The following is a 14,873-nucleotide window of genomic DNA, read 5'->3' on the forward strand; positions in this document are numbered from 1 at the left end:
GATGACGTGTTTTTCAGGAGCATAAATGTTTATTTCAACTTGACAGTGACAAGCTACATTCTTCATGTTACAACTCCGTGGCTACATAGTCACAGAGTGGGGGTGTTAGACTGGTCTAGACCTGACTCCTATTGAAAACGTATTGCAGTTTAGGACAACAAAGGCTCACTGGGGTTGTGCAGCTGAAGTCTTGTATGATGGAAGATTGGCAAAAAAAACACTTTCAAAACTGGATTAATTTGTGTCTTCAGTCCCTAAACCATTCATGAAGCACCTAACCATTGTTATTAGGTAAAGTATCATTACAAATCAAAGAGTATTAAAAATACACACACACACACACACACACTCTTCTAAGCCACTTCTTCTTCTGGGTCGGTGGGGGGTGCTGGAGCCTATTATAGCTGTCAATGGGCGGAGCATCAAAAATACACACAACATTTTTTGTGAAATCAGTATAGCACTTAGAATATATTTCGTCCTTTATCTGTCTCTCCCTCTCAGTTCTGGAGTCTGTGTGGGAATGCTTTGACCCCTAAACGTGGTGTGTTTGGGAGGACAGGTGAGCTTCAAACCATCCTCTGCGTGGCTTGTGCCAGAGATGAGGTCACATACTCAGGTGCCTTGAATGGAGATATCTACGTCTGGAAGGGAGTCAACTTGATACGGACCGTTCAGGGGGCACACGGGGTAAGTAATGTCCCAGTAATGATCCTTCTCCGATGATGACCTCTGAAGTGAAGGCTCCAAAAATCTAGTTTAACCACAAGGCCAGTCTGAGAATCTAAGAATATTCAACTTTGTTAGAAAACTCTCCTTACATATTAAATAAATGCAACAACAGCGCTGAGAGATCTTATTATTTATAGAGAAGACTAAAATTGAACAGCGGAAATAACCACATATTTGCGTTGACTTTAAAGGGCTAACTGAGCATGGTTTTTGACAGTTGTATGAGGATGTAGGCATGCACTTCACAATTGCTTGCACTTAGGCATGCACTATGCTAATATAATCTTATATATCATATATAATACTATATTTGGGATAAGAGTAAAATTTGTTGTAAAAGAAAATCACTTTAAGCCTGCATGATTGTGATAAATGGGGTATAGTAGTGATAAGACTATTGCTTTTTTATTGCTTTGATTATTGCCTCTGATAGCTGCAGGGTAACAAAGTATTATGTCAGCTTATTCAGGAAGCTGATTGTGAACCATCCTCTGAAATGACAAGGCTGTAAGGCATTGCTGGTGTCTATGATACATTTCTTGGCAATTGTTTTTTTACACATTCTGCGTTGTCTTGTTCTGTGAAGCTGTACTGTTAGGCAGATCTATGATGTGCTTGTTAACTTAAGCCAGTGCTTACAGGAGAAAAGGAAAGAAAAATACTAAGAGGAAAAGAAAGTTATTAGGGTGGCCCTTAGGGAATAGTTATCTCCAGGTGTTCTTTTGCTGCTGTCATATTGGTTCTTACCATTGGTTCCCAGTGGATCAGATGATGACAAATGCCTCTCATCTCTGAGCGAATTCACACATTACTGCAAGACATTTACTAACACACACTCTTAGCTGTGGAAAACAGCTTTCTTCAGTGGTGTGACTTTCAAGCCACTCATCCATCTGATCTATATGCTCCATTACAATATTTTATAGTACAGTGTAACCCAGGGGTGTTAAACTTAACATTTTGCTATAACCTTTGCTATAACATTTTGCTATAACCTGAACTGGCAGTGGTTTAATATAAATACGGCAAAACATCAGCAAAATATAGGCATTCTTAGTAGACCTTGAAATATTACATTACAAAAACTTTAAAATATTATTTTTAAAAAATGCCGCCATCAGGTAGTTCTTTCAAACCTACCTGTGTGCTTGATTTAGACACCTGGCATCTTTACTGCAAGTTCATTAAATCTTGTGATCGGTGTCTGAACTGTTGAGCCAAGTGTTTATATTGGTTAAACAGCATCTGAAATGCAGCTAGTGTGTTTGGTGATATGACTGGTATGGTTTAACTGAGGTGTGACCGCTGTCCCATAGATTATTGTTAGGGGAGGGGGGTGGGAGTGCACACTATGTTGCAGTGCATGCTGGAGATTGTAGTGAAGCGCATTGCAAAACAGGCGATTAATAATAGAGAATTGAAATCATTTTGCTGGTTAAGGACAGTGCAGTACCAAATTAAAAAAACAAATAAAATAAGATTCAAAACTGAGTAAAAGCCCTTCTGTCTCTTCAGTGCATCTCATTTGCTGTTTTTAATGGAAACAACTATGTAGTCATAGAACAAAATGTTTGCATTAAGTATGTGCAATAGACATATAGAATATGTGCATTGCAGCTCAGTGTGAGTTACATTGGCTCTACAACTTACAAATGTATGAAGGACATTCTTAAGTTTTGTTGTTTCCTCTTACAAGGAGTCTCAAAAAAAACAGCTTTTAATATGCATTTAATATATGAGTAGTTAATAAAGCCAGTAGTTCTGCATAACATTGCTAAGGTCTTTTGAATGATTAACAGTAACATAGCAGTAGTGAGCACGTTCGCATAAATAGCATGAGTTTTGTTTTTATTACCGATTCGATCACAGCACATCCCCAGAAAGGGGTCTAAAGTGAAACTATGTTCATGCTCAAGGTGACAAAGCATGCTGCTGAGCAGAAAATATGAGAATTTTTTTCAATACACCTTTACATATCGTTGCATAATTGTATTTTATATGTGAAACTAAGCCCTAAATGTGTGGTGGAAAAATGTGTGTTGAGTGCAGGTTTTTTTGGTGTTCGGTTCCTCAGTACTCAGGGCTCATGGCTCTCTGTCTGTATTTTGCAGTCAGGGATTTTCAGCATGAATGCATGTGAAGAGGGCTTTGCCACTGGTGGCAGGGACGGCTGCATTCGACTGTGGGACCTGAGCTTTAAACCCATCACTGTCATTGACCTCAGGGAAACAGACCAGGGATATAAAGGTAATGCATAGTCTAGCAGCCCATTCTGGCTACCTACTGCATGTTGTACCTTTGGTACTGGTGTTATTAAATATATTCCCAAAAATTATAATTAAATTATTTCTAATGACACTAGAATATATTAGCTGAAATTATCATTATACAGTGTTTCTATGTTAATTGGTGCTCTGTGTTTCTTCTTTTGCTCTTTTACACACTTTGACTCATCAGTAGCTAGAGGTGAAAATTCCAGAGGTGGGTTACGTTAATGAAGTTATCATTAAAAGAGTCCCACTGTAATTCATGCCCAGTACCATAGTCCCTGCAGATGTCTAGATGTCCACAAGCTCCTAAGGTCCTCCCTATCTGCTCCTCCAATTTCATTGAGTCATTTCAACATTTGTCAAGCTGGTGTAATCATGTAATCCTGCCTTTTCCAAATTATCCTGGTTCCATTTTCAGTGTCTCCCAGGATCACGATTAACTTGGTAATTAAAAAAATAACCTTGTTGCTCATTTTATTTCTGTTTTTGTGTTGGGGGTTTATTTTAGGATTGTCGGTGCGAAGTGTTTGTTGGAGAGGGGATCACATCCTGGTGGGCACTCAAGACAGTGAGATCTTCGAGGTGGTGGTGCATGACCGCACAAAGCCTTTCCTTATCATGCAGGGCCATTGTGAGGGCGAGCTCTGGGCCCTGGCTGTCCACCCCACCAAACCCCTTGCTATGACTGGCAGCGATGACCGATCTGTCCGGTACTGAGCTGACCAAATCCACATACTAGATACAAGGCCTGAGTGATATGAAAATATTGCAGATTTTTCAGGAGCTACAAATTCTGTTGAATTAGAATATTTACCAGAATGATAATACCCACCAGAATTTTAGGCTGTATGGTAAAAAATTAGATAGACTGCAGTGGTTTTAGCTAAACGGTGCCTTATTGACTGTCATTTGTCTGATACGATAAATAGTTTTTCAATCATTCAGTTTATTAAACTGAAACTGCAAATTTATGTTTGATTGTTCAAAATAGCATCACTTTTTGTGAACATAGTGTTCTTATATTACATTTTAAAAACAGTCTGGTTGGCCCTGTCATGAGGAGATCACAAGTTCTATCCCTAGTGATGCTGCAGCCATCCATAGCCGGGAGTCCAAGAGAGCACAATTGACCTCGCTCTCTTTGGAGAGGATGGTCCCCCCTTCTCCTCCCATCACTTAACATGATGCTAGTCAGTGCAGGCATCTGTTAGCTGACGTAACAGATCTGGCGGTTGGTGCTTTCCTCCGAGCACATTCGGCTGTCTAGTGACGTTGTGTGAGTGGCAGTTCGAAATGATGCAGTGGCTGGGTTCACAGGTCTTGGAGGAATCCTGTGTTAGCCTTCACCCTCCTAGCGTTGATAGAATCGTGTGATTAGGGGAGTCTTAGCTAGCGGGTGGAACTGGAAATTACTAAATTGGGGAGAAAATTGGGTAAAAAAAATAAAGGTTTTTGGAGCTTTACCACCTGGATTTTCACAGATACTCATGAATCCTTAAAACTTTAATAGTGTCTGATTTTTTCATCCAAATATTATATTGGTGGGGCCCTAAATGTTACATACAATTGTATACATCTCTATTACAACAATAGAAGAGTGCATGGATTCCTTTTTTTGATCTTTGCAATCTCTTTTGTCTCTGCATATTGTGTAGGATCTGGAGCCTCATAGACCATGCTTTGATAGCGCGCTGTAACATGGAGGAACCTATCCGCTGTGCAGCAGTGAGTACTGATGGTATTCACCTGGCTCTGGGCATGAAAGATGGCTCCTTCACTGTACTGAGAGTCAGGTCAGTAACATACATGAACTTGACAGAGAGGAGGCAAAGGCTCCAAAAGGCTCCATAAAGGCCCTAATATATGCAACATCTCTTTGTTACAACCCCAATTCCAGTGAAGTTGGGACATTGTGTAAAACATAAATAAAAACAGAATACAATGATTTGCAAATCCTTTTCAACCTTTATTCAATTGAATACACTACAAAGACAAGATATTTAATGTTCTTACGGATAAACTTTATTGGTTTTTGCAAATATTCACTCATTTTGAATTTGATGTCTGTAACACGTTCCAAAGAGGTTGGGACAGGGGCATGTTTACCACTGTGTTACATCACCTTTCCTTTTAACAACACTCAATAAGCGTTTGGGAACTGAGGACACTAATTGTTGAAGCTTTGTAGGTGGAATTCTTTCCCATTCTTGCTTGATGTACAACTTCAGTTTCTCATCAGTCCGGGGTCTCCATTTTTGTATTTTGCACTTCATAATGTGCCACACATTTTCAATGGGAGACAGGTCTGGACTGCAGGCAGGCCAGTCTAGTACATGCACTCTTTTACTACGAAGCCACGCTTATGTAATATGTGCAGAATGTGACTTGGCATTGTCTTGCTGAAATAAGCAGGGCGTCCCTGAAAAAGACGTTGCTTGGATGGCAGCATATGTTGCTCCAAAACCTGTATGTACCTTTCAGCATTAATGGTGCCTTCACAGATGTGCAAGTTACCCATGCCATGGGCACTAACACACCCCCATACCATCAGAGATGCTGGCATTTGAACTTTGCACTGATAACATTCCAGACAGTCCTTTTCCTCTTTGGCCCGGAGGACACAATGTCCATGATTTCCAAAAACAATTTTAAATGTGGACTCCAGGACCACAGTCAGACCACAGGACACTTTTCCACTTTGCGTCAGTCCATCTCAGATGAGCTCAGGCCCAGAGAAGCCGGCAGCGTTTCTGGGTGTTGTTGATATATGGCTTTCACTTTGCATGGCAGTTTTAGCTTTCACTTGCACTGGAGCAATGAACTGTTCACTGACAGTGGTTTTCCGAAGTGTTCCTGAGCCCATGTGGTAATATCTGTTACAGAATGATGTCGGTTTTTAATGCAGTGCCGCCTGAGGGATCGTAGGTCATGGGCATTCAATGTTGGTCTTCTTACATTCAGAGATTTCTCCAGATTCTCTGAATATTTTGATGATATTATGGACTGTAGATGATGAAATCCCTAAATTCCTTGCAATTGCACATTGAGAAACGTTCTTAAACTGTTGGACTTTTTGCTCACACAGTTGTTCACAAAGTAGTGACCATCACCCCATCTTTGCTTGTGAACGACTGAGCCTTTCAGGGATGCTCCCTTTATACCCAATCATGACACCCACCTGTTTCCAATTAACCTGTTCACCTGTGGAATGTTCCAAACAGGTGTTTTTTGAGCATTCCTCAACTTTCCCAGTCTTTTGTTGCCCCTGTCCCAAGTTTTTTGGAACATGTTGCAGGCATCAAATTCAAAATCAGTGAATATTTGCGAAAAACAATAAAGTTTATCCATTTGAACATTAAATATCTTGTCTTTGTAATGAATTCAATTGAATATAGGTTGAAAAGGATTTGCAAATCATTGTATTCTGTTTTTATTTATGTTTTACACAATGTCCCAACTTCACTGGAATTGGGGTTGTAGTTAACTTTAAATTAAATTATATAATGCAGCATTACATGAAATGTAAATATTCACACTAAATTCAAGTGTTCAAGTGTAGTCATCCCTGCCACTTTGTAATTGCAGCACTGTGCAATAGAGGAGTAAAAGTGAGCAGTGCTAAATTAAGGCCCTTTCCACAGGGACATGACGGAGGTGGTGCACATTAAGGACCGTAAGGAGGCCATCCATGAACTGAAGTACTCTCCTGATGGGGCTCACCTTGCTGTGGGCTCCAATGATAATTCGGTGGACATCTACAGTGTGGTGCAGCGCTATAAGAAGGTGGGAGAGTGTGTAGGCTCCCTCAGTTTTATCACACACATGGACTGGTCCACTGACAGCAAATATCTGCAGACCAATGATGGTAGTGGGAAGAGGCTCTTCTACAGAATGCCCAGTAAGTGCATTAGATTTTGGGGTTTTCTGTACAGTATTGTGATTTATCTCAGATTCCCTCCTCTTACATCTTTATGGATTGTTGGTGTTTCTGTATGAAGGTGGGAAGGAAGTGACTAACAGAGAAGAGATGAAGCTAGTCCAGTGGTCCACATGGACATGTGTTCTTGGTCCAGAAGTAAATGGAATCTGGCCCAAATACTCTGACATCAATGATATCAACTCTGTAGATGCCAACTTCAGTAGTCAAGTTTTAGTAACAGCTGATGATTATGGATTAGTTAAATTATTACGATATCCATGCATAAGAAAAGGTTGGTGTCTTTTAAACTTTGGTCTATTGTATTTTGATGTACTGTGTTTTTCTTTGTACCTGAATATATATTTTCTTGATGTGTCCTAGGTGCAAAGTTCAAAAAATATTTAGGACACTCTGCACATATAACTAATGTTAGATGGTCACATGATTATCAGTGGGTGATAAGTATCGGTGGAGCTGACCATTCAGTGTTCCAGTGGAAATTTGTACCTGAAAGGAAATCAAAAGAAACTCTTCATATAGCTCCACAAGGTACAGTTCAACAATTAAGCATTTATAAAATTACAGAATTGTAATAGGAGAAATATTTGCAGGATTTCACTGTAAAGGTTTATAAGCTTTAATGTGTTCACTTGCTACACTGCAGACATTTATAGCAGAAGGTCTCTACTGAGAGAAGAAGTTGCTTTTTTGCACATTTTAAATTGCAGTACAGCAGTTAATTTTCCTAATGGTTCTTTTACAACTCATCTTGGCAGTGGTGTTTACCAACCATCAGCATTTTTCACTGTGAGTTTGACTGATGGTGCTGCTGAGCAGTGGGTCAGTATTCAGTACAGAAAGATGAATGGTTTGTTCTTATGTACCAAGGAATTCTGTAGTTACCAGTTTGTTGCTTTACAGCTCTTACAAGTGTCAAGTATTCACAGAGTGTCCATGTTCTCAGCTGATTTTTGTTTTCCTCCACTAATCTCACAGAGATGTTGGCTGATTCCAACAGCGAGGAGTCAGATTCTGACCAATCAGATGTGCCTGAGATGGACTCAGAGATTGAGCAGGAAACGCAGCTCACATACCGGCGACAGGTCTGTGAATATATCATTGTAAAAGGAATTTCTGCATGAACATAACATGGCGGTTGGAATACGTCAATCCCCTGCTGGGGTACGCATTCTACAACCCCAATTCCAATGAAGTTGGGACGTTGTGTAAAACATCAATAAAAAAAGAATACGATCTGCAAATTATTTCAACCAATATTCAATTGAATACACTACAAAGACAAGATATTTAATGTTCAAATGGATAAACTTTATTGATTTTTGTAAATATTCACTCATTTTGAATTTGATGCCTGCAACACATTCCAAAGAAGTTGGGACAGGGGCAACAAAAGACTGGGAAAGTTGAGGAATGCTCAAAAAACACCTGTTTGGAACATTCCACAGGTGAACAGTTTAGTTGGAAACAGGTCAGTGTCATGATTGGGTATAAAGGGAGCATCCCTGAAAGGCTCAGTTCACAAGCAAGGATGGGGCGAGGTTCACCACTTTGTGAACAACTGCGTGAGCAAATAGTCCAACAGTTTAAGAACAACGTTTCTTAACGTGCAGTTAAGGAATTTAGGGATTTCATCATCTACAGTTCATAATCAAAAGATTCAGAGAATATGGAGAAATCTCTGCAAATAAGCGGCAAGGCAGAAAACCAACATTGAATGCTCGTGACCTTTGATCCCTCAGGCGGCACTGCATTAAAAACCGACATCATTCTGTAACAGATATTACCACATGGGCTCAGGAACACTTCAGAAAACCATTGTCAGTGAACACAGTTCATCGCTCCATCTACAAGTGCAAGTAAAAACTCTGCCATGCAAAGCAAAAGCCATATATAAACAACACCCAGAAACGCTGCCGGCTTCTCTGGGCCCGAGCTCATCTGAGATGGACTGACGCAAAGTGGAAAAGTGTCCTGTGGTCTGACGAATCCACATTTCAAATTGTTTTTGGAAATCATGGACATCGTGTCCTCCGGGCCAAAGAGGAAAAGGACTGTACAGATTGTTATCAGTGCAAAGTTCAAAAGCCAGCATCTCTGATGGTATGGGGGTGTGTTAGTGCCCATGGCATGGGTAACTTGCACATCTGTGAAGGCACCATTAATGCATGCAGGTTTTGGAGCAACATGTGCTGCCATCCAAGTAACGTCTTTTTCAGGGACGCCCCTGCTTATTTCAGCAAGACAATGCCAAGTCACATTCTGCACATATTACATAAGCGTGGCTTCGTGGTAAAAGAGTGCAGGTACTAGACTGGCCTGCCTGCAGTCCAGACCTGTCTCCCATTAATAAAGTGTGGCACATTATGAAGCTCAAAATACGACAATGGAGTCCCCGGACTGTTGAGCAACTGAAGTCGTACATCAAGCAATAATGGGAACGAATTCCACCCACAAAGCTTCAACAATTAGTGTCCTCAGTTCCCAAATGCTTATTGAGTGTTGTTAAAAGGAAAGGTGATGTAACACAGTGGTAAACATGCCCCTGTCCCAACTTCTTTGGAGCGTGTTGCAGGTATCAAATTCAAAATGAGTTAATATTTGCAAAAAACAATAAAGTTTATCCGTTTGAACATTAAATATCTTGTCTTTGTAGTGTATTCAATTGAATATAGGTTAAAAAGGATTTGCAAATCATCATATTCTGTTTTTATTTAAGTTTTACACAGTGTCCCAACTTCATTGGAATTGGGGTTGTACACTATACTAATAAGAGCCATTGGACCCCTAACATTACCCTCCCCTCCCTTTGCAAACTGATCAAATTGTAAGTTATTCAGGATAAGTGCATCTGCCATAAACCATAAATGTGAAAAACAGACCTGGGCTTCCCAAAAGCATCTTAGAAAAGATCATTCTTAAACAGAAATTTCCAGTCTTAGTATTCTGGTTTATACACATCCGTAGCTAATTTGGTGGCATTTCAAACCTATCATACTGTCTAGGTTTACAAAGAAGATCTACCTCAACTTAAAGAGCAGTACAAGGAGAAGCATCGAGCTGCAGCAATGAAGAAGAGGGAGCGAGCTCCAGCCAGTGGAGTGAGATTGCACTTTATCCATGGGTAAGCTCCATCCCATCCATCCTCATACCATTACTGCCTCACTTGCCTCATGGCTAAAGCAACACTATAAACTAGTGCTGTCACAATTACATAATTACACTGACTTAGGCAAAAAAAAAAAAAAGCACAGTAAGAAACAGTCTGATTGAGACACATATTTATATGCCCCTTTTTGCTACATAGTCTTGATATTTTTTAATATCATAAATTCTTTTTAAAGCAGTCCTAGGTTATCTTTTTTCAGTAATTTTGATTTGAAATTTTTGATTGATTACCAAAAAATCTGTAGACTACTTGATTGTAAATATAGTGAACACTGACGGCCCTATTGTCAGCCACTAAACGCAAGTTTTTGACTGAACACCCTGGAGTGTTTGTACCCACTGTGCTCATTTTGTTGGAGCTTCAATTCATGCTAAATTTGCAGTTTTGTTTGGCTGGGTGTGTTTCAGTTACCGAGGCTACGACTGCAGAAGTAACTTGTTCTACACTCAGACTGGGGAGATTGTGTACCATGTGGCCGCAGTGGGAATAGTATATAACAGACAACAGAACACGCAGCGTTTCTACCTGGGCCATGACGATGACATCCTCTGTCTGGCCATCCACCCCCTCAAGGACTATGTAGCTACAGGCCAAGTATGCTCACACTCTGGCTCATCTCAGATGTCTTCATTAAGTCCTGAAACCATGCAGCACTAGCAATCTGGCTACTGTCAGAGATATTATTCATACTCCCAAGAAAGCCATTTGCACATACTTTAGTTGTCTAGCTATCAAGTTGATGATGGTTGTCAATTGCAGTTTACATTAATTTCTAAAAGCTTTGAGATTTAAACACATGTTTTTCTGAACAGGTAGGAAGAGATTCCTCCATACACATCTGGGAAACAGAATTTTTGAAGCCTCTATCAGTTCTTAGGGGATTCCACCAGTTTGGAGTGTGTGCACTTGACTTCTCAGGTAATGGGAGAGTAAACAGTGTCCAGTTTCACTCTGCATCATTTATCTTAGTAATTTATAACCTTGGACTGACATTTAGTGTTTAGATTTAAATCTATAAATAGTATTCATTTTAATTTAATTGTTTAAATCTATGAATTTAAATCTATTTTTAGATTTAAGTATATAATTTTTTTTGTCTTATACATTTTAATGAGAATTACAGAGTAGTTACACAACTAAAGATAACATACAATGCATCTTTTACAGCTCTAAAATGGGATTCTTAATGGTGGATAGCAGAGCCAATTTAATATCGACACTCTCAGCAATCCTATTAGAGTGTGAGCTCTCTCTCTGCTGCCTGTCTGTCTGCTAGCTAGAAATAGCAGCAGACATACTGACTGTACCTGTTCTGGGCGTAACCTGTGATCATTGTGTTAAACTAAGCCTATTGCCTCTCAAAGATCAAAGCATCATGCACTAAAAGGCTTGGTGCATCATGATACATTTCAGTCATGTACATCATCTGATTAAACATTTTAGATTTTATTTTTGCATTACTAAATGCCTCTACTTACTTTCAGAATTTCTGATTTCTTACATCAGGCACATATTACATAATGTTTTACAATACTATAGCGTTGCTATTAGTAGCTGATACTGACTGTGTGTATTTCTTCAGCGGATGGAAAGCGACTGGCCTCTGTGGGTCTCGATGATAATCACATCATTGTTCTCTGGGACTGGAGGAAAGGAGAAAAGCTCTCAGCCTTCAGGTTGGTTGTTGGTTGTTAACTATATCATACCTAACAGCACAGAGTATTTAATATGATCAGCTTTGAGAGTCTTAAAATATATTTTTTAATTGTCTGAAACTGTATCATTCTTTTATAGGTATTTAATTCTAAGATAATGTGTAGAGACTAGGTTGAAATGAGCCATTTTATATATGCAACTAATTCAAAACTGTCAGCCAAACAAAAATGTCCATTCAGTCATCAGAAATTGACCATTGACAATGGGCTAGAGGACAGTAGAACTTATCTTAAAGCATGTATTCATACTGGAGTTGGTGTGCATTGTTGTGTGGTGGAAATTGAGGTCCTAAAAAGGTATTTAAAAGCATTGAATGTGATTTAAAAATGTGTTACAACCCCATCTACTTCATCATATTTGTTCTTTCATACTGATAATGCACTGATATATGTTTCATACAGAATGCGCTCTCCTCACTGTATCTTCTCTAAGAAATTTGCTCAGCCTCCTTTTAACAGAATGTCATCCATTCAGGCCTGTCTCGTTTGGGTACGGTCATTAATGCAGCAGTCTTAGCATCTTGGCTCTATCTCCCTTACTCTCTCTCTCACACGACAGATGAGTTCAGATTATTCATGAGCCATTATCCGAGGAAGCGACCCTTTAATTCTCCTGTCAAAACACACTCAATGGCCTATATTTAACACAGTAATTATAGATCCATCAAACGTATATTTAGAGAATGAGTTATCTCAGTCATTTTTTGGTCCTGGAAAATGGAATTGATGCAATGCAGTCTGCAATTAATAAACTGTAGATGCATGTTTTCATGTTTAGAGTTTATTAACAATAAAGTGTTTTCCTTGGAATGTTGTTTTTTTTAGTGTATTGATAGTGCTAAATATAGTGGTTGATAATGCATGGTATGCACCCTTACTTCTCTTCTCCTTGCTACTGTGAGTTTAGTTCCTGAGCTCGGAAGCAGTGGAGAGCGTGAATGAGCTGCACTACAGGACCCTGGCAGGCAGCGAGGGTGGGGAGGCGGGTGGAAGTAAATAGGGCCTGACAGTGCAGCCACTGCTCACTGCTCTGCCCGCTCTGTGACAGGGCCTAATGCAGAACGGGAGACAGTGATGCCAGCTCTCTCTCTCTGCTCTGCTCTCTCTCTCCACTCTGTTCTCTCTCTCTCCGCTCTGTAGACAGTAAAAATGGCACAGCAGACAGCTCAATTACAGCCAAGCAGTGGCTCCTGTGAACTTTTAAACTGCTCTGTTATGACAGAGAGCAGCTTTACTCTGTGGCTTTTTTTGGAGCTGACAGAAGTATTTGTGGATGCATCTAATATTATTCAAATTTATGTTTGTGTTTCTGCTATTTCTGGACTTATATTTCTCTTTTTTTCAGAGGGAGCAAGGACAAAATATTTGTCGTTAAAATCAATCCATATATGCCTGACAAGCTCATCACTGCTGGAGTGAAGCATATAAAGTTTTGGCATAAAGCAGGTAAAGTTATGAAGTTATGTTTTTATTGATTACTTTGTAATCAACTAAGATATGAAGTATTGATTACTTTGTAATTATAGATATAACTGAAAGTGCTGCAATAGTGAAAGCCATGTAACTCATGACTTCTATGCTTGTCTAGGGGGAGGTTTGATAGGGAAGAAGGGCAGCATGGGGAAGACTGAAACCATGATGTGTGCAGTATATGGCTGGACAGAGGAGATGGTGTTCTCTGGGACATGTACTGGAGATATCTGCATCTGGAGGGACATGTTCCTGGTGAAAACAGTCAAAGCTCATGATGGACCAGTCTTCAGTATGCATGCCCTGGAGAAGGTAGTAAAGAGAGAATGGTGACTTGTACAGCCCCAAAAAAGTTGGGATGCTGTGAAAAATGTAAATGAAAACAAAATGCAATAATGTGTAAATCATTTCAACCTTATATTTGATTGACGATATTACAAAGACAACATATTAGATGTTGAAAGCGAGAAATGTTTTTGTTTTTGTAGAATGTATGCCTATTTTAATGCTGGCAACCTGTTTCAAAAAAGATATGTAAAATAGCAAAAAACATTAAAAACAGATGATATTCTATAGTGGAAATCATGGGCTCAAGAAAACTTTTGAAAATCATTGTCTGTAAAGACAGTTCATCAATGCATCCAGAAATGCAAGTTAAAACTCTACCATTCAAAGATGAAACCATATATAAACAAGATCCAGAAATGTCATCACCTTTATTGAGCATGAACTCATTTAGGATGGACTGAGGGAAAGTAGAAAAGTGTCCTGTGGTCTGACGAATCAAAACTGGAAATTCTTTATGGAAATCATGGACACTGCATCCTCCAGGCTAAAGACCACTTGTCATTAGTGCACAGACTGGGAAAACATTTCACTTTGAAAAAACTATAGTAATTGGTCACCTCCGTTTCTCTTAAGAGTGTTGATAAAAGAAGAGGTGATGCAACAGTAGTAAACATGCCCTGTCAAAAATCTTTAAAGTGTGTTGCTGGCATCAAATTTAAAATAGGCAAATATTTTCAGAGAACAATATAATATCTCAGTTTCAACATTTGACATGTTGTCTTTGTACTATTTTCTATTAAATATAGGGTTTAAATGATCTCTACATCATTGCATTTGTTTTTTTAACCTTTTTAAAATCTTGCAACTCCCAGCTGTTTTTGCAAACTGGGTTATATATTTATGATTAAACTTGAAGTGGTCAATTTGAAGTAGTTAGGTATGAAAGACTTAATGAACAGTTGGCAGATACTGTCATGTTTGCATTGGTTTGAATTATGCAATCTTGCCTGCAGGGCTTTGTGACTGGTGGAAAAGATGGCATAGTTGCTTTGTGGGATGACACTTTTGAGAGGTGCCTCAAGACATATGCCATCAAGAGATCTGTGCTTGCTCCAGGATCCAAAGGTAGGCCTCTCATCTTTTACATTTATGATCCAGAGCACGTAATGGAATACAGTGCTTCATCGTTTTTATCACAGTAAGAGCATTTCTTAGCTGTAATTTCGATAAATTATATTTAGATCTTTATCATTTCTCATAAATAAACTCAGGGTCACTAATGAATCAGGACG

At 39.3% G+C, this 14,873-nt stretch overlaps 1 protein-coding gene across 5 annotated transcripts in view; it reads left to right on the plus strand.

Moving 5' to 3' along the window:
- Nucleotides 1-14,873, plus strand: part of eml5 (EMAP like 5) — a 71,079-nt gene that overhangs the window by 34,982 nt on the left and 21,224 nt on the right. For 4 of the 5 annotated variants that reach the window (XR_005130823.1, XM_037542031.1, XM_017711797.2 and 1 more), the window contains exons 5-20: nt 505-690; nt 2,844-2,979; nt 3,190-3,213; nt 3,511-3,712; nt 4,658-4,795; nt 6,644-6,900; nt 7,001-7,213; nt 7,303-7,470; nt 7,918-8,024; nt 9,945-10,063; nt 10,516-10,702; nt 10,921-11,026; nt 11,691-11,784; nt 13,169-13,269; nt 13,412-13,605; nt 14,595-14,706. Coding sequence is in view for 4 of the 5 variants with exons in the window: in XM_037542031.1 (XP_037397928.1) it covers nt 505-690; nt 2,844-2,979; nt 3,190-3,213; nt 3,511-3,712; nt 4,658-4,795; nt 6,644-6,900; nt 7,001-7,213; nt 7,303-7,470; nt 7,918-8,024; nt 9,945-10,063; nt 10,516-10,702; nt 10,921-11,026; nt 11,691-11,784; nt 13,169-13,269; nt 13,412-13,605; nt 14,595-14,706 (2,344 nt within the window). In the remaining variant the exon portion in view is untranslated. The remainder of the gene's footprint in view (nt 1-504; nt 691-2,843; nt 2,980-3,189; nt 3,214-3,510; nt 3,713-4,657; nt 4,796-6,643; nt 6,901-7,000; nt 7,214-7,302; nt 7,471-7,917; nt 8,025-9,944; nt 10,064-10,515; nt 10,703-10,920; nt 11,027-11,690; nt 11,785-13,168; nt 13,270-13,411; nt 13,606-14,594; nt 14,707-14,873) is intronic. The other variant, XM_017711798.2, reaches the window with a different exon arrangement.

The sequence above is a fragment of the Pygocentrus nattereri genome, chromosome 10 (genome assembly GCF_015220715.1).
Source record: "Pygocentrus nattereri isolate fPygNat1 chromosome 10, fPygNat1.pri, whole genome shotgun sequence".
Taxonomy (NCBI): Eukaryota; Metazoa; Chordata; class Actinopteri; order Characiformes; family Serrasalmidae; genus Pygocentrus; species Pygocentrus nattereri.